Consider the following 27299-nt stretch of genomic DNA (forward strand, 5'->3'; position numbering starts at 1 on the left):
GATGTCCCAGATGTGCTCAATTGGATTCAGGTCTTGGGAATGGGCGGACCAGTCCATAACAATACCTTCATATTGCAGGAACTGCTGACACACTCCAGCCACATGAGGTGTAGCATTGTCTTGCATTAGGAGGAACCCAGGGCCAATCGCACCAGTATATGGTCCCACAAGGGGTCTGGCGATCTCATCTCGGGACCTAATGGCAGTCAGGTTACCTCTGGCGAGCACATGGAGGGCTGTGTGACCCTCCAAAGAAATGGCACCCCACACCATTACTGACCCACTGCCAAACCGGTCATGCTGGAGTATATTGCAGGCAACAGAACGTTCTCCATGGCGTCTCCAGACTCTGTCACGTCTGTCACATATGCTCAGTGTGAACCTGCTTTCATCTGTGAAGAGCACAAGGCACCAGTGTCGAATTGGCCAATCTTGATGTTCTCTGGCAAATGCCAAACGTCCTGCATGGTGTTGGGCTGTAAGCACACCCCCCTGTGGAAGTCGGGCCCTCATACCACCATCATGGAGTCTGTTTCTGACTGTTTGAGCAGACACATGCACATTTGTGGCCTGCTGGAGCTCATTTTTCAGGGCTCTGGCAGTGCTCCTCCTGTTCCTCCTTGCACAAGGATGAGGTAGCACTCCTGCTGGATTGTTGCCCTCCCACGCCCTCCTCCACACCTCCTGATGTATTGGCCTGTCTCCTGGTAGTGCCTCCATACTCTGGACACTACGCTGACAGACACAGCAAACCTTCTTGCCACAGATCATATTGATGTGCCATCTTGGATGAGCTGCACTACCTGAGCCCCTTGTGTGGGTTGTAGACTCCGTCTCATGCTACCACTAGAGTGAAAGCATTCAAAAGTGACCAAAACATCAGCCAGAAAGCATCGGAACTGAGAAGTGGTCTGTGGTCACCACCTGCAGAACCACTCCTTTATTGGGTGTGTCTTGCCAATTGCCAATAATTTCCACCTGTTGTCTATTCCATTTGCTCAACAGCACGTGAAATTGATTGTCAGTCAGTGTTGCTTCAAAAGTGGACAGTTTGATTTCACAGAAGTGTGGTTGACTTGGAGTTACATTGTGTTGTTTAAGTGTTGTTTAAGTTTTTTGAGCAGTGTACAATACACAGAAAGTCTTTCAAAAATGGAGAATGCATACAATAATCATTCATTCAAAAATCTAAGCATCTATTTTTGGCCTTTAAAAAAAATCTGAAAATGTTAGAAATACCTTTCTCTGCAAATAATCTCAAGGACCAGACCATTAAAAAGGACAGCAAATGCTAAAAGCACTGTTATGTAGATTAACTCTGCTGGTGCACAGGTTTGGCTTTTTCTGTGGTCATGACATAAAGAATAATTTGATAACTTTTGTTCAGGAGATAAATATGCCAGAGGGATCTCAAACTCAGGTCTTGTAGGGCCACTCATACAAGCAAGTTCTCTTCAGTTCGAATTAGGTGTTTTAAAGCAGACAAACATCTAGAACTTGTTGGAATGATGTTGGAGATCCCTGTTTTGTGACTCTTAACTATATGTTTATGTTGAGGGACGGGTGGTAAAAATTTCTCTTCTATTTGTAAACGTTGTTGAACCTAAACTCTATTTCCTGAGGAAGCTCAACTCTTTCATTGGGTACAGCAAGATGCTGGACAGTCTGTCATATCCAGTGTACTTTGAGGATCAGAGCAGGGCACAGAAACAGAATCAACAAACTGATCAACAAGGCTGGACACTTTAGAAGAGGCGGTGGAGAAGAAAACATTGTGAGTGACCCTACACATCCTCACCACCAACTTCTGATCCATCATCAGGGCTCTTTCCCTAACAGACTGATAAAGCTCCAGGGCCACAAGGAAATTTACAGCAAGTCTTTCTGGCTATCTATCTATCTATCTATCTATCTGTCCGTCCGTCCGTGCAGCCCTGCTATCAGGTTTTCTTGAGGTTTGATCCTGCACCCCAGCCTTTTCTGTAAAATGGGTTGTCAGATTACAGGGTAATTAATGTTCATATAATTAGACATAATTAATTATTTCAGCTAAACTCCTCCAAGTTTTCCCAGCCATCATGACTGAGAACTATTTTCTGAAATTCATAGAGCACATTCATAGATGCACAGCCGTTGAAGGGCTGTGTTTTAATGTAGTAGTATCTTCACATTTGCATTGAATGAGAGTTGGAAAGCTAATTAAATGTTTAAATGTATTCATTTATTTATTAAACCCATGCACTTTCCGTTTGCACCTGTCAGTATTTTTGTTCCTATTTAATGAGACTTATTTCTGCCGTTTAGAATTAATGAACATGTCCTTTTAGAGGGAGTTTTTCTATTTTTCACATTTCTACTGTTTTTTCTTTGTGAGCATGACATAATATTATAATATTATTAAAGTATTATCCTTGGGATTAATATCTTATCTAATTTGATATCAATCGATGAATATGAGAAATTGACTTATCATATCAGTTATCACAGTTGTAAATCAGAAAGCATTCATATTTTTGCTACCTTGAAGGAACATTGATGTTTACTTTGTCCACTGATATACTCATAATCAGGCTTTTGACTGAGTCATGGGATCAACATGGTCAGTTCCATCAGATTATCCAAAAGGGATTCAGTACTGGAGTGTGTAGTCTCACAGTATCGCGAGATTTAACCAGCTGTTAGTCTCTGTGTGTGTGTGTGTGTTTTTTTTTTATTTTTTTTTTTATAACTGGTGCTTGTCGGTCAACACGTGGGGAGGAGAGCTTGACTCTGTACAGGGATACGTTAAAAAATCTCCTAGTATCAGTATCGCTCTCATCGTGGCGGCACTGAAGAACCTAAAATACTGTAAGTAAAGAAAAGAGCACACATTCACCAACTATATGGAGCGATGTTAGCCTTTAGCTCTGCGCATTCTGTCCACACAGCTTGACTTGGTTGAAACACACTCACAGAGGTGACGAACCTGCATTTAGTTAAAAACAGATTTTCATTAACATTTCTGTGCATCTTGGCAAGCTGTCAATTTAAAACTATGTCGCCCATTTGGAGCAGCGAGCTCATGTCATTGAACAACTAGCCAGCACATTTCCCTGGAAGTGAAGCTAGCCTTTGTCCCTGTTGTATAACCTCAGTAACCACATATTCTTCTCTTTTGTGGTGTGCATATTTACCAATAACCTAACTGTATGTACACAGGATGAGTATTGTGGGCTTTACTTCCACTCTAAAGGCTGTCAGCAGCTAAATGCAATGTGTAGTCGAGTTGGCATGGCCGGCTAGCATGCTAGCGTGAAGGTCTGAGGCCCGTGTGGGACAGAAGAAGAAAATGTCCTTTAACCCTCCGTCAGACACACACGTGCTTTCCACAGCGCTTTCGCTTGTTTAACGCAGTTTTATGCACTGTTCATGGTGTGTTTTTTTAAATTAATTAAATTAAATCCGAGCTTGAGGTTACAGTGATGTAATCAGCAAACATGGTGCAAAAACGTCGCATTGGATGGATGGCACGACGAGCTAGTCTTACCATCTGACCGGTCTTCACTGCTAACTAGTTTAAAATAAATAAATAAATAAATAAATATATATCATGTATTTAAACAAATGATCAGGGCTAGATCATGCACCAAGGCCGTCTGATTTTCCCATGCTCCCCCCCCCCCCTTCAGCACTGATGGCGTTAAAGTCAGGGACTGCGCCATACAAACTACATATATCCCAGAAAACTTGCTTCACACTGTTCAGGTTACACCAACCAGCTAAACTGGGTGCTCCTCCACGGTGTGGACGTGAAACTTGGTGATATGGTGTAGCAGAGCAATGAATGAGTGCACGTGACATTTTCTGTCTAGTTACTAGTAAGCCAGTCGGAGCACGAGACAACGCCGGGAGGATTATAGCGAACCTCGTAGTCCCATCGTAGGTATTAATACCTAGCTGGCTCTGCTGTCTGGTAAGAGTTAAATCGGCTGCTGGAAGTTGTCATTTTGTCTTTAGATATACCCGGACGTCAGGCGGGAAACTTTTTGCTGTATTGTGCGATTGAAATTATTAGTGTATAAAACTATAGATATCCCCGTTGCTTTAGCTGCTACTTTGAGTAAAAGTAGCCGTGTATGTTTAGCAAGTTTATCTTGTAGGGCATTTTAAATTAGACGATGTGCTCCATGTCAAATATAAGGTAAACTTTTCTTGATTATTTTATTTTATTTTTTTAAATGTTTTACCCATATACACCACTTGCAATACACTAGAGAAGAGTATCATGCACGGTGAGGAAACAATTCAATGGCGTGTATGTCCGGCTCTTTTTTTTTTTTTTTTCTTTCAATGTATATAATAGAGGGGGTGAAAATTTAATAAAATAAGTTGTAAAATTAAAAAAAAAAAAAAAAGTTTTAACTGTGAAAGTGTACCAAGGTGCTCGCGCTCCGATGTGCACGCTGTTTAGACCGCGAGCTGTCAGATGTGCAGCGTGGAAATGGAGCCCGTCCCCTTTTTGAGTGAAGCACCAATGTCACGGTGTGAATGTGGACTTTGAGGTCAAGAGAAGCGCCAATGAACGGCAGGCTGAGCCTTGAGCACTGCTCCCAACTTCTACTGTACCCTTGTTCAAGGTTAATGTGCTGTGCGCCACCATTTCACGTCTCCTCCTGTCAGACCTGGACGGTGAACAGAACAAATGACAGCCTGATACCTGTGCTTAATGAAGCATATGCTTTTCAGGAACTTTCTAGTAAATCATTCTACATTTAACTTTACTCCCATTAAGGTGGAAAGTAACTATAAACCAGAATATCGGGATTTAAATTTTAAAAAGTTATTTGGAGCTCATTATAGCCACTTTGTTGATGATTTTCATTTTTGATCACTTGAAAAATCTGCTGAATTGCAGTATGTAGTTGGTCTAGTTTTTCACACTGTGCTTGGATAGGTTGGGGGACTCCAGGGAAAGCCCCCCCCCCCCCCCCCCCCCCCCCCCCCACACACACACACAATATTTCCTGTCATATTCTATCCCTTTCTGGTGAGAGGAATACCTTAATAAGACAAGGTAGATTTAAAGTTAAAATGAAACATCGTGTGACAGCCACACTCTGATGAAAAGATCAAACCTAATCCCAGACTAATTTTCCATGAATGACTGAATCACAAAGATAAAAATCACAACACAGAAAACAGTCTAACTTTGGAGATGTCTGGATGATGTGAATAAAGATGATTTTTACTGAGTGGAGTCATTCTAAATATTCTTAAAGCTCAAATCTCATAACCTGTTGATGTTAATTAAACCTAAAAGAAAAGGATCCATTTGAAGCTGGAACACAACTCAAAATGATCTATTTAGCTTGTTAAGCTGTGTCTCTGTGATGAACCTGAAGTTTCTCAGTTTCTTTACTTCCCCGGGAGATGGGGATGGGTGATATGACCTCAGATCAATATCACAATTAATTGAATATGTTACCTTGATTACAGTTAATAAGCAGTTACTTTTATTTTATAGCTATCACAGCTAGCTCAAAGATTTTGTTCCAGATATTTTTTATCATGGTAGAGTATATATTTATCTTAAAAGCATTTCTACCAATGTTCTTATTTCTATTAAGTGACACTTCCTCACAAATAGCATCTCATTCTGTTTGATGTTCCCTGTAATATCACATGAGTTTGAATGTGATAATTTCTTTATTATTCTTCATGTTGAATGTGTTTCTGTTTCTCGGGTACTCTCTAAAAGTGTCCCTCCTAGTGGTAGCTGGGTACATCGTGTAAATATTAGGGCTGCGATGATATGCTTTTCTCGATTTGCGATTCTCAGAATTCTTCGATATGGCGGATTTTTGCAGATTAAAAACAAAAAATGTATAAACTTTTTTTTTTTTTGCTCATCATTTTTCTTTATTTCAATTAAGAAAAAACAACACAGTAGACAGATCATAATTCTGCTGCTTTAATGCCCAAGAAGAAAAGTTCAGATAAAAAAAAAAAAAAAAAAATTACAAAAATTTTATAACGGATTTTCATTTTTTGGGGGGGGGGGGGGGGACAACTTTATTTTTGTTTTAAAAAAAAAAAAAAATTTTTTTTAATTGTAAAGCAGAAAAATCCCACTGCATTGTTGGTATTTTCTGTGATGTTGTTCTTGACCTGCTTGGAGAACTCCTTTGTCTTTATGGTTTTGCCTTATTTTGGGCTGTTTAACTCCTCCTGTTTGTTTATTTGACAAAAGATTTATTTTTCTTGTTAAGAACTTTAAGTTTTATCCAAAGTAAAATCTTGCTTCAGTTATGAACCATCCAAGTGAAATAGGCACACTGACTGCCGTTCAGAGCAGGAAATAACAATGTTGGGGCTCCAGCCACCTGTTGAGATAACGGGTCTGTCACGGCTTTTTATTTTTTTTAAAAAAAAAAAATTTTAATTGGGTTAATAAATCCGTAGATGAAGGGTATTGAGAATGCACTCCTTAGCCCATAGCATAGTCTGTATTTTCTGTGATGTGGTAAAGCTTGACCACATGTATTTTCTAACAAATACTGTTTTTAAGCCTGCACAATATATAAAAATATTATTTTGTGAATATTAACATTCACAGTGTTTGTTAGGCTGCAAACCTTTTTCAGTGTAGACATTTTCTCTCCAAATGACAAGATAATTACAAGAATGTCATCAATGCTACTTTCCTCTTAACGGAAGTTCAGCTTTTGTACAAGCTTTACAGCAGGGGTTACAGTTGTTAGATGCAACCTATCTCCAACACACCTGTGTCAAATGAAAAGGCTCCTTACTGCAGAGCTGAAACACACCTGTGTCAAATGAAAAGGCTCCTTACTGCAGAGCTGAAACACACCTGTGTCAAATGAAAAGGCTCCTTACTGCAGAGCTGAATGACGTGCAGATGAGGGAATTCAGCCATTGGTTTCAGGAGTGTTGACAAAAGGATGCAAATAAAAGCTGCAGGATAGTAGATCTTGAGGACTGGATTTTGGGCATTTATGCTTTACGGCTAATCGACATCCATGGGTGATGAGGTGAAATTAGCCCTCATTAATACTGGACTTCACAACATATACTCATTTTCTTTTTGTGCGTGTGTCCCAGCTTCAGATATGCTGTTGTATTTTATATCCTTTTACTATCACTCAAAGTAGGTGCATATGACTGGAAAAAGATGACTTTACTCTCTTTACTCTTAATTCCCAGTTTCTAGTCATTGGCTCAGTTTGCTGTAGGGTCAGTAGCACAGCAGTAGTTCACAGTGATGATTAATTTTAGATACTTCCTCTACTGCATGATGAAGGAAAGTAGTTAATATATTTGTTACCTAAGTGCCACATTGTAAGTCATCCTTCATTGTAAATACATTGCTACTTGACCACTGCATTTTTAAAGGAATCAGGCAGCTATATGTTTGTGCAGGGCTAAAGCAGGTTTGTTGTTGTTGCCAGTTTAAAAAAAAAAAAAAAAGAGATGAGTGGGGGCTCCAGATCTGTGCTGTGGTTCAGTTCAACATTTGAGTCTCAGAATTTTATGAAATGTGGAGGAAAGGATGTATAGACCCCATCTAGAGCACCTTGTGACACATCCATGGTGGCACTCTTTAAAAATATAATACTGAAAACCTTTAGATAAGCTTTACTCATACTTAAGAGCTCATCAAGGTGTACTGAAATGACAAATATTCCCACAGTTCATTAGTTTAAACTCTTTAAAGTTCCTAATTAGGCAGGACTGACCGTAAAACAGGACTTTGTAGCACGTGCAGGCTGGTTAGTGAAGAGTCTGAAATTATGTCCATATTGAAGCAATTGTGAAAGGTAACTCGGCATTTACCAAAACAGAAAATAGGAAAGACGCGTCTGTTGGAGACTGGGATATATAATGCTTTTTTTCTTTTTTAAAGGTGCAATGTGAAACAAAATCTTAGGTCCATGACAAAAAAAATTAACAATAAATATTAGCATTAAAATATTATATCTAATTTATTTATAAAAACAACTGTTTTTGTTTTATACTTTCAGAATGAGCCATTCATATTAACTTACCGGGGGTCTACATACATGGCAGCTGCCATAATTGTGCCTCCATTTTTACTAAGGTGTCCCTGAATGGACAGACAAGTCTGTGTGTGAAGCGAGAACCTGGACTTTTAAAACTGCGGTATCAGCTTTGTTTGTTGTGTCTTAGAAAACTGTTTGGGATGAGACATGCACACGGTGTGGAAAAAGTCACCGGTAGTTTGGTCATGGCTGCACCTGAAGCCACTGGATCCACATGCAAATGAAACATGTTTATCTGAAAGTTTTTTGACCACTGATGGCCCAATCAACTTTTTTTTTCTATGCCCATTAAAACCACTAGATGTGGCTGACTCTCTTAAACTGTACTTTTTTTTTTTTTTTTTTAAGTAGGCACCATTATGCTTAACATCTAGAAGTCCCTAAGTTAAGGATTCATGATTGTACATCATGTCATCATGACAAAAACAGCATCAACAACATTTTTTTTCTCTAAAGAGGGACAATGGATTTTCTCCTGCACTTTATTCTATTCAACATTTCAGGAGCAGTCAGTTCATTTTTATTCTCCTCATTTAAGGGTTTTAATTATTTTCCAGTGTTTATTAGCAAACTGAAATCTCTGTTTGTCTCTTCGTACATTTCAGGTGTGGCTGCTGGTTGTCTGAGGAAATGCCGTTGAGGTTTCGCTCTGTTGTGCCCTACACATTGCCTGGAGTCCTGGTGCTGATTGGCTGGTGGTGGTACACTTCGCGAAAGAAAGAACGACTTATCAGCCATGATGGCGCAGAAGGGCCTTCAACTGGTGTGAGCCTTATAACATCTCAAGCAGAGGGCAGCAATGGTTTGGTTGACAGAAGCACTCTATCTTCCCCACATGAACCAGACAGAACCAACCTAAGACCTTCAGAGGCCAGCAACCAGACAACACAACAGGAAATCATTTCCCACATCCACGTCCAGGAGAACGTAGCAGCACCTTCACTGGAACAAAGTTGTGAAGAAGCTACCTCTCACCCTGATAGAATAAGACTTGAAGAAGTCAGTAAACCCTTAGACTCAACTCTATCATCACTTGAGAAAAGTATCTCAAAGGAATCTTTGGAAAATTGTAAATCCCCAGAAAGAGACTCATCACCTGCCTTGATAACAGAGCTGGAAAAGCACCATGGCAAAGATTCAGCAGCTGCTCCACAAACCTCGGTAGAGGAGGTCATCCCATCCTGCCAGGCTACCAAAGTCACCAGCTGCTCTTCTACAACGGCGCACCTTTCAGATGCTGAGAGACCAGAGCCAGAGGGTGAAGTTGCAAAGCATCACAGCACTGTTAGTACACAAAATGAGAGTGTTTGTGCATTTACCCCAGCCAAAGAGCAGAGGGTCATCCAGTCAAAGGGAGACTCTCTGGAGACTCCCCCGTCGCCACAGGATTTACACCAACACATCCTAACTAGCACACCTACCAACTCCACGGCCCAGGATTCCACTTATGTGACCCCAGAAGACGTCAACACTAAGAGGAGTGTCGAAGAGGAGCAAGATCTAGAGCTTCTGGCAGCTGGGCTCATAACTGAGGTCATCTCGGCAGCCACCCAGGAAGTCCTTGGTGTTACCAGTTGCAAGGTCACAGACAACAGCCAGTCAAGCTCGAGTAACAGTACACCACTGGCTAGCGGCAAACTCTGCTCTCTAGAAGATCCAGTCTCTGTAATACAGCAGCACCATCATCTCCTGACAGGCCCACCTCAGGGCGACTCTGAAGCAGAGAACGAGGTGCAAGGAGTGCCAAATGGTTGTCCCTTGGCTCCAGTAGGGGAAACCATTGAGGCAACCGTTGGGCTTCATCTGACAAAAGATGCACAGAATGAACCCTGGCCGACGGCGTCGCAGGAAGCCGCTCCAGCTATAAACATTAAACTGAAAGGCGACGAAGCAGCAGGACTGGCCGAGGACTCAGCCTGCAGCACCTGCCACTCTGAGGATGGCATCAGCAGTGAGGACCTACAGAGCAGCACGTTTGAACACCAAGTGGATGTTATGCAGGTTACAGACTTGTCGGCAAGAGAAGCCACACAGCCTCAGTCACTGGCAGAGACCAGCACAGAGGCATCTGAAGAAAACTCGGTGGATGCTGTGTGTGAGATAAAGAGACTTAATGGGATTGGCCTCAGAAATGGAGCTCATGGGACGTGTGAGGTGGACACCGACCAGTCCGGAGGTAAGGCATGAATTTATTTATTCTGATTACTGATTAGTGACGTTAAAAAATATTCATTTTCTTGGTAAAATAATTTGGAAATATTATCATTATTATGAGTTATTATTAGGGATGCACAGATCCACTTTTTGGGAGTTCCGATACGATATCTGAAATGTGAATATCTGCAGATATTGATATTTGCCGATACCAAATCTGTTTATGTGAACATTATTGTGACTATGGCGATTATTGCTGTTTATAATTGTGTAAGATTTTATTAGGTTGTTATAAATGACCCATCCTTTCTGAAGTTACCTCACCAATACAAATATTACACATCTAACAATTTCAACAAGTTTTATTTTGATTTTGCACATTTTACCTAAATACAACGATAAATGTGTGGTTTTGAAACAAAGATCTAGTTTTTAGTGTAACAAAAAAATGTCCCATTTTAACATTCAAGGCATTTATTTCTTTTAAAACCTGTCCGAAGCATGTCATCAAACACATTTGCGCTGGCTTGACTAGTGTGGTATCGGGTATCTATTGGGGTCTGGGAACACTTTTATTAATACCAAGTACGAGTACACACACTTGATATTGAACCGATACTGATATCTGTATCAGTGCATCCATAGTTATTATGAATTAAAGTACGTTTATGCCAACCCACCTAAATAAAAAATAAATAAATAAAAAAATTAAAAAAAAAACAACAAAACAAAGTGACCCAAGGCATTCCAATAAAGGATCTTCCATCTTTAAACTAAATAAATTTTGCATATTAACTCTGGATTTCTGAAAAATTGATTTAAAAAGGTTCAGGGACCTCTGCCTGGTAGAGGGATGCTTCTTTCTGTAAACCACATCCTACGTTTTTCAGCATTTCTTCTGGAGTTGAGTATAACGTTGGGAAAGGGGGAAATATCTAGCTAGCTTATTATATTTATCGCAATGTAACACTTTTTTTTTCGGTTTTAATAAATTGACAAGAACACCGCTGTAAAGTGAAGTTGGAAAACAAATCGTGTGTGGTGCCTGGACATTATAGGAGGATGGAGCATATAATTGCAAACAACTAAGATACGTAGAATACAGCAGTCACTTGTCAGGTTTGAAGGCTAGTGTTTGAGCATTTTAGTTTTATGGTCACAAGAGCAGACAAAGCCTGGACAAGACTAACTCCATATGTAAGTTGTTTAAAGTCTAAATAAAATATATTAGTAATAATACAAATCTTGACAGCAGCTCATGCGTTCCCAGCCCAGGCTAGAGGTGTTCTGGCAGATTAGCACATGCTGTCAGAATAGCGAGCTTACCATACCCTACTTTGTCAGGTTAGACTATTTTATCCTCATGTCATATCTGTTTATGCTGTTTTTAATACATTAGCTTGTTATATTTATTTTTCTATTTTAGAAATAGTTTATTTCAAAGTTGATCATTACATGTTCAGTCCCACACAGTTTGGGAGAACGTGCTGAGAAGTTAATGCTACACATGCTGCATACACATCACTGCAACCTTACTTGCTAGAAGGAAGAACTGTATCAGTGCGGTTTCATACACCTAATCTGGGGTTTTAAAGACACATTAGGTAACTTTATGATCCTAAAACTCCGTGTCCCAGACGTGTTCAATGACACCGTGACATGTATCGTGCAGTTCTGGAGCTGCCGCTGCCCAGCAGTTCCTAAAGGCTGGGAGACTTCACTATACAACTTTTTCATCCAGGACGCTGCGTGACGTTGCAGCAGAGTTTTAATCCACGCTAGAAAACGCACTGGCTGCTTTTATTGCGCACCATCACTGATTCAGCAAAGAAACGCTAGAAGATTAAAAGACAGAAAGATACAAAACAAGGATTATTGTAAGGTCATCTTTTTCTGCCTGGCGAGATCTAACAGGTCAGCCATCAATGAGGGGTCACGGGACTGTCTTTAAGTGCGTTTTCCCTCAAACTTTAGTCATGTAAGACAGTCACTTGAGTTATGTACAATAATTATATAATCAAACACGTAAAACAGCTTGTAGCTTCACAGTTGTCTGTATGCTGGTGTAATTTCTGAGTAGTCAGCGCTGCTGAAATGATGGGTTTTCTCTGCTACTCCTGCACATTCACCGATGGTATGAAATCATGCCAACATATGCTAAACCAACAAAACACTGTTGTTGCTCCCGACTATCGCAAAGGCATATTTCCTGTAGACTCCATGGAAAATATGAACATAATATGAAAAATGGTTTGATATTAAAAAGGAGAAACGTTTGTTTGGCTACCTGAAATAATGGATATATTGTAATGTATGTGGTAAACACGGAGAGAGAAACATCTTGAATGTTGGACAACAGATGAATTAAAAATATTTAATCAATAATCCAACCAAAGCACCCTGAATCTGAAAATATATATGGTTTCTTTTGCAGCATTGATGGCAGAATAGGGATTGATGTCATGCCAAGTCATTGATGTTTGAACAAGGAAACTATCTGAGTAGGAGACTTGTTTATAGTATAACTTTAAACGAGTGCCGCTAAACTCGTTGCACTGTAAAGCCAACCTGAGTTTTAAGCAATAACATAGAAAATGACATTTCATTTCAGTGTTACGTTATGTAAAACATACTGTAATTTAAAACTATTAGTGATCTTTTATCTCTGTTGGCAGTCTGTTGGTTATACTGTAGTTCAGAGATCACCAGCTCTGGTCTTTGAGGGCCGGTGTCCTGCAGGTATTCAATGTTTTCCTACTGCAACGCTCTTGATTCAAACATTCATCTGGTACAGCTTGTTAGGTTGTGCATAAGTCTGTAAGTGTCCCATTCATTTGAATCAGGTGTACTGCTACAGGAAAACATTCAGTACCTGCAGGGCAGCAGGTACTGAATTTATAGCAGCGGTTTTTATGGCGATATTTAGTTTTTGCAATGTTTCTAGATGTGATGGAAACGCAGATTTTCAGAGTGGGAGGCGGGATTGTCACATGTCACAGGGGTCTGAAGCCAGATGCAGCTGACAGGCTTGCCTTTCTTGCCAAAAATATGTAAATTGAGCAAAAAAAACAGCAAGAATGTAATCATACATGTGTGTTAGAAATATAGCTTTAATTAACATTCAGGAATTTTTTTTAAAATAGTATTTTGTATCAAAGAAGTAAATTTTCTCTATACACGTTAAGTGTAAAGAAACATTAATTTTTATTACCGCATTGCCAATGTGTGAAATTGTTTTGGTTATTTAATGTCAAAATACTCAATACAAAAGGAATCACTATTTTTCTTCCAAGAGGAGGCACTTTTATTTATTTATTTATCAGTATTTTATTTTAGAATAAAATGACACAAGTGAAGTGAGGCCTATTCTTAAATGTATGATCAAAACTTAAAAACTATCTCACAATGGAAACGTGCTGCTTATGTTTACAGTGGCAGCGCCTGCAATCTCTTTTTACAAGCTTGTTTAGTTGCACTTTAAATTTAGGTAAACTCATAGGCTAATCGCAATAAAAGCTTTTTTGAAAAAGAATTTTTGACATTTGTAATTTTTTTTCTTCTTCTTTACAGTAAGGGGAAAAAAAATCAATTAAAATCGGATTTGGTTTAAAAAAATCTGAGATTTTATTTTTTGGCCATATCGCCCAGCCCTAACTTGAGTATGTTGTTTAACTTTTCTTTCCATTTGAATTGCGCTGATCGACCAGTGTGATTCAAACATAATCCATCATGTAGAATGACAGTATTGAGATTGGTAATTCTGCAATTTTGAAGTTGTAAATTTGGGTTATTTTGACATCCCTGATCCCAGCATGATGAGTTTGGTCTGAAAACTACAAAAAGCTTCTATGTTGTGTCCTTTTTTTTTTTTATAAATTAACTATAAATAAACTAAATATGTGCACAGTAAATTGTTGCTTTGCTGTTCATATATTAGGTGAACAGAAGGTTATTTTTCTCTTCGTTATTGTTGGTGTGCACACTATGCATTTCCTATAAAAGCATCTGTACCTCAAAATGAATAGTTGCTGACATAACTCTGGGTTTGAGTTGTCCCATCACCCTCTAACAGGCTTTGCCTGACGTTGCAACTTTCCCCTTTTATGGAAAAAGAGAAAAACAGTCCATGGTCTTCTGATCAAGCTTTTTTGTTACCACTTTTAGGATTATTTAGGACAAATATTGCCCAGTAAAAAGAGAAGCATCATAAACACACTCTGTCATTGAGCAACTTTGAAGCAGCACAGAGCAGCAGAAAAGAAAACAAAGTAACTTTTACCTGCATGGGCGTTTTGTAAATGCTTCGTACAGAAAATAGCCTTTTGAGTAATTTTTTTTTAAAGTTAACAAAGTATGAGGGCTTCCTCCACACAGCTTTGGTTTTTGGCTTGCTTTGTTCTAAAAAGACGGTGTTCTGTTTGTTGCTGATCATTTGAGGTTTAATTTACCCAGTTTGAAGACTTGCTGAGGACCTTTTTATTCGAGTGTCCTAAACGGTGATAGTGAAACTTTAATAGACCTTTAATTGTCAAAGAAATAGTGAGGATTTGTTTATTTATCTGTTTGGCTTGATTTTTGCCATGAGATGCTGCTGTTTTTCCAAAATGTAAAGCTTGTTAGTAAACTAAATGTCATAGATTTAAAAAAAAAAAAATTTCTCCTGATTTTAGTAGTTTGTGTTGCTGACAGAAACTTTGCTGCTGCAAATCGGTTCCAGATTGAGCTTTTCTTTTTCCATTGGTTTAAAAGCTAAATTTGTCACACTGGGGCTATGTTGTTTAGTTTCCAAGTTAGGTCCATAACAGCAACAGGTTTTTAACCTGCAAGTGCTGCAAAATGTCAGCATACAGATGACGATACACAAAGTATGCTGGTCTGGTTCTCAGTCATGACAAAGTGAGATTGAAATATAACATTTAGGTTTTGTTTCACTAAAATGTTTCTGTTCAGGTGGATAAAGAGGATTATGACAATAATAAAATAATAGTAATTACACATCTCAGGTAGTAGAATAAAGACAGATGGTCAATAGATGTAATGATGTGTCAGCATCAACGCTTGACACATAAAATTCTGGGTTTTACATTGTTTTTCCTCACATACCACTAGCCTGGCTAGCCATACTGGAGTGCTTCATATATTTAACACAGTGACTCAGTCTGAGTCCCTCCCCTTCACTGATTGGTTGATCTGATGAGACTCTTGCCTTGCGTCATCACGTATTCTAACGTTGAAGATGATGCATGGACGTAGCGGGAGTTCGTTTCTTTTACGATTTCTACAATTAAGTTAAAAAAGCAACACCGAATTGCCAATAACTCCATGTAGCCTCAGGTTTTTACAGCAAAAACAACACAGGTCATTTATGTCTTCTGTACTGCACGCCATGTTTATTTTCTTCTGTTGCGTTCGCTCCACTGAACACTTCCGAACATTGTAGGCTGCCGCTTTACTGACGTCACATCCGCCATTTTTCTCATAGGTTTACTCTGTGCTTGTTTGTCCTGCCCTAGAAATCCGTTGATGCGAGCGAGTCCCCAGACTACCAGTAGCTAGAGTCTGGCTTGCCATGCTATCACATACCTGCAGCTGAGCTGCAGAATGACTCTGAACAGCTACAAGATACATTTGATTGTAAAAAAATATACTTATTTTGAAGAAAATAAATAAATACTTCTTCCTTCTCTCTGAAATGTTTCGCTGTGATGTTGGTTTCTGGTTTAGGCATGTTATTTTTCTTCACACCAAGCCTGTAGTAGGCTAGCAAAGCAAGCTACTCAAGCCCCTGTAGCTGGTTAATAATATATCAGGATTGCGTTGCCTTCATATTCTAGGGGACTCCCAAAGCACATGCCATGGGTTTCGTTCTAGGCAAATGAAACTAAAACGAAACTATTTATCCAGTAAGAAAAACCCACTGTGGTGCAAGCTGTCATCTGTCAGCACCATGACGATAGTGTCCCTACAATAAAACAGTGCATCATGCTGTCATCAGCAAAAACCTGCTGTGATGGTCAGAAATGACAAATGGTTATAAATGCAGGAATTTTATTTTAAGAACACCTGTCTTTGCCTTCCAGGTAATGAAGACAGGTCAGATGTTCGGCTTTGACACTAATCATACAGATAAAGCAAAATTCTAAATGGTGGTGAAACATTTCCATGCCTTAAAATCCCAATCTAAACCTTAAACAGAAATCTTTATTACAATATAGTGCAATGCCTTCAAGATGCAGAGTCAAATTGTTTCCCAAAGTCATGTGATTTCTTTCCAACTTTGTCTTTTAATTCCCCCACCCATCCAGAAAACTCCTGTGTGCATGTGTGGTGTTGTTTCAGGAGAAACGGGGATACTCTCATCGAGCTTGTTTCCTAAGATTAATAGATGGAACCTGATGTGATTTGTTCATTTTACACCAATGACTACAATGCTGAGGAGATTCTGATTGTTCAGGAAATGTGATGTACATTAAGTTTTAATACTCTGGAGCAGGAAAACTTCTCAGGCTGCTTCTGAGACGTAAGAACATGTTGTGTAAATAGGATGAATAACATCAGGCTGTTTAGTGTTTATAATAAAAGTACAGAAAACAAAGCTGTTCTAGAGGAGAAGTAAACTGAAATCAATTTAACAGCTTTTTTTTCCCCTCCCCCTTTTTTAGGGGGAGGGGAAAAGTTATTTTTTATTATAGTTATTTTTTAGAGTAAAAAAATAACTAAATAACTGTAGGATTTAATTTCAAAGAATGATGAACCCAACATTTACAGTGTTTTAGATGAGATTTAATGTAAAAAAAATGAAATATGGAGGCCACATTGCCTGGCCCTACCATGACAATATACAACAGCAGAACCTGAGGAGGCAGTTTTCAGTCGTAATATGCTGACCAGTTTAAAAAAAAAAAAAAAAAAAGCCACAAAAATCTGTGAAATCCTATTTTTAATTCTAGGTATCAGGCATCATTTTTTTTAAATGATGCTGACAGGTCATTCCTCCAGGCAGCCATCGCCCTCCAGAGCTAGTCTGAATAAATTCTGTTTTTTTTGTTTTTTTGTTTTTTTTTTTTTTTAAAAAAGGAATTTCTATCGGGGGTAAAATTATTTTCCATTTAATATTATATTATCAGCCAGACATTAGTTGGCATAAAACTGCACATCCTGAGCACTGCCGCCTAAAACATCCATGCTGCTGTAAACATGAATATTGCTGGTTAAGGTTACTGACTGTGTGTCTTTGTGCAGGTTCTGATGTGAACAGCATGGACTCTGTGGACAGCGGCTGCACGATGGGCGTTGGCGAGAGCCAGGGCAACAACTCTGCCTCATCGAGCTCTGAGCTCATCATCTGGGAGATTGAGGTGCCAAAGGTTAGTGACACCTGACACACCAGTGACGGCCTCGCTTAACCAGTTGGCTTCAGCTTTCTCTTATGCTTCCCACTTCTGAGAAGTAATTTCACCCCCTTTGTGACCAGTTTCAGCAGAATGGGAGGCTAATTTCTCCTAAACAAAAGACTTCTTTTTACAGCCCCTGAACTCATCATTTTTAAGTTAATTATGATGAGAATAAAAACTTCAAAAAATGTATTAAAAGTTCTACCAACAAGGTTTAAATCCCTCTTGGTCAGTCTACTTAACCTTCTGTATTGACTTATTGAATTAAATGATGATGTAATGTTGTTCATCTGATGTTTTATTTGCTTGATCTTAAGACCTGACTTGGACTAAATGAAGTAAAACCTGCCTCTTTATAGATGTACATCCTTGATTTATGTCCTTCTTCTCTTCTTTACATTTACCATATTTTTCAAGTCACAAGACGCTTTAGATTATAAGGCGCAGCCTCAATTACGGAGTCTATTTCTGTGCTTAAGTCTAACATAAGGCGCACTGCGTTTTTGGACGCATGCTAAAACAAAAGCAAAACAGTGAGTTTGGTTGAACTTTATCCAACTGCGGTATGTATTTAAAAATATACACATTATCTTTTTATCTTGTTATCACAAATCCATAGAAGTCATCATCTGTAGCTGAATCGAACAGCTGGGCAGTTCCACCATAAAGCATACTGAGTTCTGTGTCGTCATCGTCGGAGTCGGTCTTGTTGCTGAGCGGCTGTTCAGCAATGATACCGACAACAGTCAAAGCAGATACCTTAGCCCAGGCGTCCACACACACACACACACACACGTTGTCGTAATGTGCCCAACGCTGCCTCCCAGTCTTTGAAGAAGTGTTCGCTGTCTCTCATCCATCGCTCCCACGGCGCGCACAACTTCACATCTAACACTCTGTTTACACCACTGTCCAGCGGTCTTTTGTTAATCCTCCCAGAATTATGGCAAGCTCCGAATTCATTTGCTTCACTTGATGTTTCACAGTAGATTTGGGAACTGTGTGCGCACATCAGGTGCACCGGGCTTAAAGGGGGACGGTGAATTTTTGAGAAAACAAAAGACTATTAGGTGCGCCTTAGGGTGAGGAAAATACAGGAGTTTCTTTTCCTGTTTGGAAGTCAGGATTGGAGCATTTGACTCACGAGTCACCCAGTCGATTCATCCACCAACCCTCTCGTTCCAGCATCTTGTAGGACGGCTGATCGGGAAGCAGGGGAGGTACGTGAGTTTCCTGAAGCAGAACTCCGGTGCGAAGATCTACATTTCCACTCTGCCTTACACACAGGAGTTCCAGATCTGTCACATAGAGGGTAAGTCTGGCGGAGACTTGAGGAATATGATTCCATGTGTCGGAGCTGTGAGATGAAGCTGAAACTTCAGACCACGTTAAAGATGCACCAAACTCTGCAGTGATTCTGTTAAACCGGGACGTGTTGGATCTGTCTCCAGGTGTCCAGCAGCAGGTTGACAAAGCTCTGTCACTTATTGGCAAGAAGTTCAAAGACCTGGACTTGACTAATCTGTATGCACCCCCACCACCTCCTCTCACGTTACCATCTCTTCCCATGACTTCCTGGGTAAGGATAAGCTCTGTGTGGTTTGGGAATTTTTAAAATCGAAGCGGACTAAATCTTGGAATCCATAAGACTGGATGAAAACCTCTCTTCTCGCTCTTGTCATCGTAGCTCCTGCTGCCTAGTGGAGTGACAGTCGAAGTGATTGTGGTGAACATTGTATCAGCTGGTCACATCTTTGTCCAGCAGCACACCCACCCCACCTACCATGCTCTGAGAAGTCTGGACCAGCAGATGTTCCTGTGCTACTCCCAGCCAGGAACCCCTGCCCTGCCTTCACCTGTTGAAGGTAACTTTGGAAAGGAAAACATTTTCATTTAAAACTGGGGTAGGTAATGTTGCTCAGAGGCATTTATTTTACTCTGGGTGAAGTGGTTCCTCGTCCTGATAGTAGTCTGTACATTTTGTAATCATGAACAATTAGAAATATAGTTAGACCCCTCAGTTTCCTGTAAATCTGTAAAAACTCTGACCAATCCAAACATTTGGACCGAATTAAAGTTGTTCATTTCTTATATTCCGTAGCTTCTTCTCCCGGCTCCCCTCCTCCCCCTCCTGCAGGACATACCTGATAGCCACACCCTGCATATAAACAGCGTGTTAGGATGAAAATACAAAGTAGTGAAGAAGAAACTCGGAAGGAAAACATGGCTGAGAAAATGCAGGAAAGTTTTCCCAACTCGGCTCTGTTTATTTGCCTCTTCCCGCTAAACAGCTGGGAAAGATAAAATAGTTGGTGGAAAAAGCTGCAAACTAGAAAAGCACTCTGAGAGCGCAAACCTCCGTCAAGGCATTTAAATAGTTCCTGAATCCAAATGGTGATCCGGATCACCACCAAAATTAACTCAGTTATTCCTTTTTACATTTCCAACAACTCCTGAAAATTTAATGAAAATCCGTCCATAACTTTTTGAGTTATCTTGAACACAAGAGATAAAAAACAAACGCCGGTAAAAACATAACCTCGTTGGCGGAGGTAAGAAAAAGAATTAGATCTCGCAAGGAAGAGGGGGGTGGAGCCAAGACAGGGTGCTACTTTCACATCTTGGTAGCTCCCCAACATTACCTACCCCAGCTTCAAATGGATATAACCACGTCTAGTCAGTGGATATGGCTCCTCAACATCAGCGGGTTGGACAGAGGAGAGGTCCCATTGTCCCACTGTCCAAGAGCAAGTTTCAGGTTGTTGGTTGAGTTTTTCTCTTCTGTGTCCTCTTCTAGTTGGCGTTATCTGTGCAGCTCCAGCAGTGGAAGGAGCCTGGTGGAGAGCTCAGGTCATCACCTTTTATAAAGAAACCAATGAGGTGGAGATTAGATACGTGGACTACGGAGGCTACGACAGGGTGAAGATCGACTCGCTGCGACAAATCAGGTGAGTGTTGTGCTACGCGAAAATGGTTGAAACTGAGCTGTGTGGGTTTCATGTCCGTAACTTCAATGGCCTGTTAACACGCAGTGACACCCCCAGAATTTGCTATTAAGTTTACTTTTCATTTCCCCCCTCTTAAGCCTGAGGGTCTGCGCCATTTTCTGGCCATGAAATACTTACAATACTGTATTTTGATACCACATGAAAATATGGACCATATTTGTTTTCCAACTTGCCATTCTGTTTGGTATCTCCTCTTTTTTTTGTTCACCACATAACTCCACCAACCGTGATCGGGATTTAGTTTTGTTTTTTTTTTCCTTTTAGCTTATCTTAGCATATTGACCTAAAAAATAAACAGAAATCATTCAACTGGAGGTGAAGAAAGGAGAAAAAAGTTTACGATAATCTAAAAACACCTGAAGAATAAAATAGTAGAAGAACAGACCGCCGTTTTATTTTGTTTTGGTTTTTTTGCGATCTCAACTACTTTTGTGTTTTCTTCAGATGCTTTTTTTATTTCGTGTTTTCTGCGTTGCCCTTTCCTGTTCTTCTTCTCTGGTTCTGGGCTGTACAAATCAACACAGCCCCAGCAAGGTCTGATGGTAAAGTTGTGTTTTCTGCATCAAGTTACTGAATACTAAGCTCCTCGAAAAGGGACTAAATTACCTGCGTAGCCGACACAGGAGACTGGAAACTGTCCGTCTGTGTGTCTGTCTACAGGATCGAGCCTAAATGGGCCTTAAGGGTTAGCTTTTCTTTTTTCTTTTGATCACAATTATATTAAGGTCGCCTGGAAATATTTTTATTTTATGGCTACAGAATTGTTATAAAAGTTGCAATGAGTGGATGCTTCTGCTCCTTTTTTCCAGTATAACCCCAGATTTTATTATCTAACAGTTTTTATGTTTGTGAACGTAATAACAGTGAGGTAAAAGAAAGAGAGAAACTTTTGAACCTTCATTGGCTCTAACTCTAGTTTTATTATTAATCATTTTATTTGCAACAGATGTTTCCTTTTTATCTTCCAGGTCTGATTTTGTAACACTACCGTTTCAAGGTGCCGAAGTATTGCTTGACAACATCGCCCCACTTCCAGGTAATTTTTCTCTTTTAATCTCTTCTAGTGACTTTCAACACAAACCTCAGTTTGTCTTTTTTCTGATCACAGATCAAACTAACATGATCATGGTGTCGACAGTAGGACTGTGACGATATGCTTTAGTCCCTATTCGATTAGATCTAGAATTTTTTTTGGTGCCGATTTGACTTAAATTACAATTCTCACAATTTCTCAAAATGGCTGATTTTTGTAGATTAAAAACAAAAAATATGTACAAAACTTTTTTTTTTTTTTTTTTGCTCGTTATTTTTCTTGATTTTAATTTGGAAAAAACAACATAGTAGCCTGCTCATCATTCTGCTGCTATAATGCCCAAGAAAACAATGAAAAAGATTTATAATGGATAATTTTTATGAATTTGAAAAACAAAAAATTGATTTTTTTATTTTTTATTTTGTTTTTACAAATTAATTTTAAAATTAAGATTTTTTTTTTTTTTTTTTTTTTTTTTTTTTAAATTTCCCAGCCTTAGTCAACATTGTTTTAAGATGCTTTTAAAAATGTCATTTGACAGGCGAGGATCGTTTCTCATCAGATGCGACGTCAGCGTTTGAAGAAATGACCAGAGGTGTGGCTTTGCTAGCACAGGTGAGTACACACACCTTGCCATACATCTTTATTGTGATTCAGTCACCTTTCACTCATTGTCTATATGCATCTGTCTTTCTACAAAGGTCTCAAACTACGATAACAACACAGGCCTTCCGCTGGTCCACCTGTGGAACATGGTGGGAGATGAGGTAATGTTAGTAAAAGCTGCATTGTGGAGGTCCGCATGTCAACATCACAGGAGCAAATCAGATGCTTTTCTTGATAGAATCATTTCTGTCAACATCCTGCAGCGTTTGATCTGAGTCAGTTTACACCTGCATTGCTGAAGTCACCTGGTAGGAGGTTCGGTTCTTACTGGAAAGTTACCATGACTCACAGACATGACTGCAAGTTTGGAACTCAGTATTAAGTACTCAACACCTCAAACTGATAGTTTACAGTGGGATTTAATAAAGTTTTAAGCCTTAATAAAACAGCAAATGGGGAGAAATTAGTCATTTTCAGTCAGTAATCTAATATCATTTACTGTATTCATTTTCTATACTGATCGGTCCAGTTCAGGATCGCGGGGAAGCTGCAGCCTATTCCAGCAGTTTGCGGGCCAGAGGCAGGTCAGGCCACCAGTCCACCCCGGGCCAACACAGAGACCAACAACATTTCACATTCTCTCCTAATGAGAATTTAGTGACTAGTTCACCTAGCATGCATCTCTTTGAATGGTGGGAGGAAGCTGGAGTAGCTAAAGACAAGTCGCACATAGACAGAGTAGGAGATCTTTGTCTTTGAGGGTTTTATTACAAACAGCTGCAGCTGTGAGAGGATGTTCACAACGCGAGATCGAGACCATCGTCTGACAGAGTTCTAACTTTTTACCACTTCTCCTGAGGGCAGGAGGAAAAGCTTTACAAAAATTCAGCTTGACAAGAAACACAAATGTCAGATAAAACATTCTGTCAGAACTTGGTCCAATTAGTGCAGCTTAGTTCATAACCTCATCCAGGATCCTTTAAGGAGGCCTTAGCTGGTACTCTGGAACGTGTTTCATTTAGCTAGCATCTCCTGGGAACCAAGGTGAAAGCAACAAACACCCTCTCTGAATGGTTTCCTGATGGTCAGAGTAAATCTGAGGTCATACAGACTTCACTAAGAGACGCAGCTGAATCACACAGAAATAAAAATTGTGTTTGCATTCATTGTATTTAAACATACTGAAAACGCACACATGTATAAAATTCACATTACTGCTGTTCCAACCTCCCCCCAGCTAAGACTCGAACCAGCAACCTTCATGCAGTGAAGCTGCAATAATATGAATGTAATCTAATAATACTCCATATATGACACAACGCCACAGTGGCAGCTGCACAGTGGCCTACAGACGGCACAAAACGCTGAATATTCGGTTTATAGTCTCATTACTTCCAGTTCATTTTCAGATTCTTCAGGTTTTTTAAGTCTCCTGATGGTTTCGCTCCTTCATGCTTACATGCCGTCACGTTTTCTTAGATTAGCTGACCAGATGCTTTTAACTTTTCTAAAGGCAGAGACGATGGAGCTTTTTCAGCTGGAGCTCCTAAAACATGAAATGACTTTCCACAGCAGGTTAGACAGGTTCCTTTTGTTTTAAAAAGGAGTTTAAAAACACTTTTACTCCTTGGCTTTCAAGCAAGTATGAAGTTACACCTCTGTAGTAACTTTTTATACTTTGGATTCTTGTTTTAAATTTCTATTTGTGTTCATTTTTTTGTTGAATTTCGTTCTTCAATTTTCTTATTATTCAACACTTTTTTTTTAATGTTCTAGAGAAAAAAATAAGTATCTACTTATTACGGAGTGATATTACAAGTGATAATTCTTTTGACCAATCAGCGGACTGCGGTGGCAGTCCGTAGTGCGTACCGTTCTGTATTTAGCTGGACCCTTTAAGAGAAACGGGCCTTTGGAAAAAAATTTGGTTGGAAGAAACTGTTTGCTTTTTTTTTTTTTTTTAAACTAGTGAGAAATCTTAATGGTGACAGTTTTAACGGCCAACATTAAACCTTTTAAATGACAAATTGGCTTGAAATCAAATATTTGCTTCGTTTACATGGGAGTTAATTCCTTTTTAATTCTGAATAAAAGTTAATTCTGCTTTAAACTGATAGAAAACAACCAACTTAATTCCTGACGCAAAAGTACTTGGAATTAAACTTAATTCCAAGTACTTTTGCGTCAGGAATTCCAGTTCCAGTCGTTCTGAGCGTGCTCGTTTCCTTGTCCTGTCCCGATGACGCACGTTGTTTTACCTCCCGTGTTCGGTGGTCTCTTTCTTTTCCTTCTCAGTTGCTGCAAAAAGTGAAGTAGTATGCTCGTGTTGAGCTGCTACTTCACATTTATAATAAGAATAGTGGTAAATCTGTTACGTATTATGTAGTTTTTACAAGTTACAACTGAAAAGATGAGAAGCAGGGAGCCAACTTTGTTTATTTCCGGTATATGTCACGTGCACCCTCTGTCCAGTCAGAACCCTTCCCAACCCGCCGCTCTAAAGAGGAATTAAGTGTTTCATGTAAACCTTCATTCAGAATTATTATTTTCACGTAAACTCGTAGGAGAATACGTTAATTCTGAATTATTTAATTCTGAATTTAAAAAAAACATCATGTAACCGTAACCATTGAAACCAAAGCTAGTTGTTTAGATTTTTTTTAGCTTGTGTCATTAAGTTTTTATTTCTTGTTGCAGGTGGTCTCGGTGAACCGTGCGCTGGCAGAGAGGGGTCTGGCTGTCTGGGTGGATGGATTTTGAACTCATAGTTTGAGCTCCAGACGCCCACCCTGTCCTCTTATGCACTCGTGGTCAGCAGTCTGGGACCCAGGTTGTTCTGGGGATCCCAACCCCACCAGACACACCACTTGGTCTGAGAAGATTGTTTTTCTTGTTTTCTTTTTTGTTTGTTTTGTTTTTTTTTTTCGGTCTTGAATTGTGCTCACCCCTCCCCCCCCCCCCACCCCCATTTCTTTTGAACAGAAATTAAACCTTGTTTTCAGGCATAATCTATGGGAACACAGCACTACATCTCATAAGATGAGCTTCATTTCTTCTTGTCCACAAAAAAAGCATATGTCAAGAAGGGAAGGAAGAGGTACTTGTCATTTTTAAAAGATATATATTGTAACAAATAAAGGTTCATCAAATATTTTTTTAGCCCCATTCTACCTTAATATTTGCTGAGAGTATTTGCACACTGACGTGATCATAATGCTACATTCTACGACTGACGCCTGTGTAAACCTCTGGCTGTATTCATGTGTAGGTCAGTACATTTCTATGTAGACTGCTTGTTCTGGAGAACATGGAGCAGAGGAAGTGATGAGGCCAAGCATCCTGTGGCTTCCACTAGAACTGCTCTGGAAGAAAGCTGCTTGTCTTTGCTTCATGTCCGTACACGGCTTTAGAAGAGACAGGAATTAGATTTACAACACAAGAAATGCACTTGAACTGTTTGTTTTTTAACTGAGCAGGAATTTCTTCATCTTGGTGTTGAAGATGCATTTTGTTGACGGCATTTCAGCTCAGGCAGCAGATCAATGCAAGTTTATTCCCTTCAGCTTCAGGTTCTGTTTGAAACAATTGACCCAACTGTTCACATCCATCCGGACTGTTACAGCTCCTCCAAATATCCACATACAACGCCCCAAAAACGCAGATGTCACATTAATCAGATCTTAAGAACAATAACAAAAAGGTGAACGGTATTAGGCGTGTTTAACACATGGTGGCGCTGTAGCTGAGCCAGACTGGATTTTAAAACGGTTAAAAACTTTAACTTAAATTTGACTTCTGATATGGAAAAGGCAAAAAAAAAAACCACTGGTAACGTCAGACTGGTTTCGCTCTAACCAGTGGCAACATGCTGACAAGAGCAGACCGTGAATGTGGAGTAGACCCTGTTAAATGTTCAAAGCAAGGCCAGAACAAGTCATTTTTGGCTTGAGGTTTATATGAACATGTTCATAAGCCCAACGGCTGCTGAAGATGTCACCATGAAACCGTTTGAGCTGGCTGGGTTAGCTCCCAGGGAATGTCCTGTGAAAGGGCGACGCCACGAACTGCAGTCAACGTCATCAGAGCCACCAATATGTAAAATGAGACAACGACCTCCTGGACGTACTGAGGCTGCAGAACCTGATATCCAGCAAATAAGTGTACAGACTATAAACACTACTTGAACAGAGGCTAAAATATGTAAAAAGATGGAAATAAACATGCAAGTCTTGCCGTTAATATGAGCCTTTTCACATCCAGTAACAACTAAAACCTGCCAGATGATGTGAAAGTACAAGGGAAGCCAGGATGAGTTGCAGCTGGGCTTTTTAATCATATTTGGAGGAAAAATTAACATGGTTGTAGTTTTACTTTATATTCTGTCTCAATTTTAGTGGTGGTATAAGGGAGAGAAAAATGGCAGTCCTGAAGCTTTAAGGTGGACTGATTTGGATCTGGTCCTCTGAAATGACCGCATATCTATATATATACATACATATATATTATATATAAGATGTCGCATACCAAAACAACAGGGCACTTTAAACCCAGAGAAATGAATCCACATCTGTTCCTGAGCTGCATTTGGCAGAGACATGAGACACCCATGCCACACAAACCTCAGTATGTTTCAGCTGAATGAAAATAAGTTTGGATAGAAAATGCGGGTAGCATGAAGTCAAAGTGAAGAAAAGGGAGAATGAAGTCATTTTCATGTCGTGCTTCCTCCTCATTAGGAGAGCAGCGAGTAGAAAACAGCGTTTACTGCAACGTGCATCTGAACGTTCCTGTGACTGAAGTGTGAATTTCTTTGTCTGACCCTCCCTGTGATTACACAACTCATACTGTAATGTTCAGCAGGTTCTTAGGGGGCTCAGTTAACCCCTTAAAGGGCATTCAGTTTTAAATTACCAATGAAATCACTTGAAATTAATGTACTTTTTGATTTTTTTTTTTTTTTTTTTTTTTTTTCCCTTTTTTAAAGGAGCCACTTCAATGGAGATTAAATCACTGTTATTCTAGCAATAAGGCAGCTTTATTTTGA

At 39.5% G+C, this 27299-nt stretch overlaps 1 protein-coding gene across 2 annotated transcripts; it reads left to right on the forward strand.

The window, feature by feature from the left end:
* The first annotated feature begins 2746 nt into the window (after nucleotides 1-2746).
* Nucleotides 2747-25408, forward strand: akap1b (A kinase (PRKA) anchor protein 1b). 2 transcript variants are annotated; one of them, XM_079246878.1, is made up of 11 exons: nucleotides 2747-2847; nucleotides 8666-10236; nucleotides 17457-17581; nucleotides 18794-18920; nucleotides 19060-19187; nucleotides 19296-19473; nucleotides 20406-20556; nucleotides 21585-21652; nucleotides 22191-22264; nucleotides 22351-22416; nucleotides 24953-25408. In XM_079246878.1, exons 2-11 carry the CDS (start codon nucleotides 8691-8693, stop codon nucleotides 25013-25015), a joined length of 2526 nt encoding a protein of 841 aa, XP_079103004.1. In that variant the 5' UTR covers nucleotides 2747-2847; nucleotides 8666-8690; the 3' UTR covers nucleotides 25016-25408. The 2 variants fall into 2 exon arrangements, with proteins under 2 accessions (XP_079103004.1, XP_079103003.1); XM_079246877.1 differs by lacking the exon at nucleotides 24953-25408 and having other exon boundaries at nucleotides 22351-24255.
* Nucleotides 25409-27299: the final 1891 nt, after the last annotated feature.

This window comes from Telmatherina bonti (genome assembly GCF_933228915.1).
Source record: "Telmatherina bonti genome assembly, chromosome: 9".
Taxonomy (NCBI): Eukaryota; Metazoa; Chordata; class Actinopteri; order Atheriniformes; family Telmatherinidae; genus Telmatherina; species Telmatherina bonti.

What these genes read in the sequence shown, in the direction of transcription:
- akap1b (XM_079246877.1), top strand. Translation starts at nt 8,691, where the DNA reads ATGCCGTTGAGGTTTCGCTCTGTTGTGCCCTACACATTGCCTGGAGTC. An exon ending in GGACACCGACCAGTCCGGAG is followed by an intron (nt 10,237 to 17,456) that starts GTAAGGCATGAA and finishes GTCTTTGTGCAG; the next exon opens with GTTCTGATGTGAACAGCATG. An exon ending in CTCTTCCCATGACTTCCTGG is followed by an intron (nt 19,188 to 19,295) that starts GTAAGGATAAGC and finishes TTGTCATCGTAG; the next exon opens with CTCCTGCTGCCTAGTGGAGT.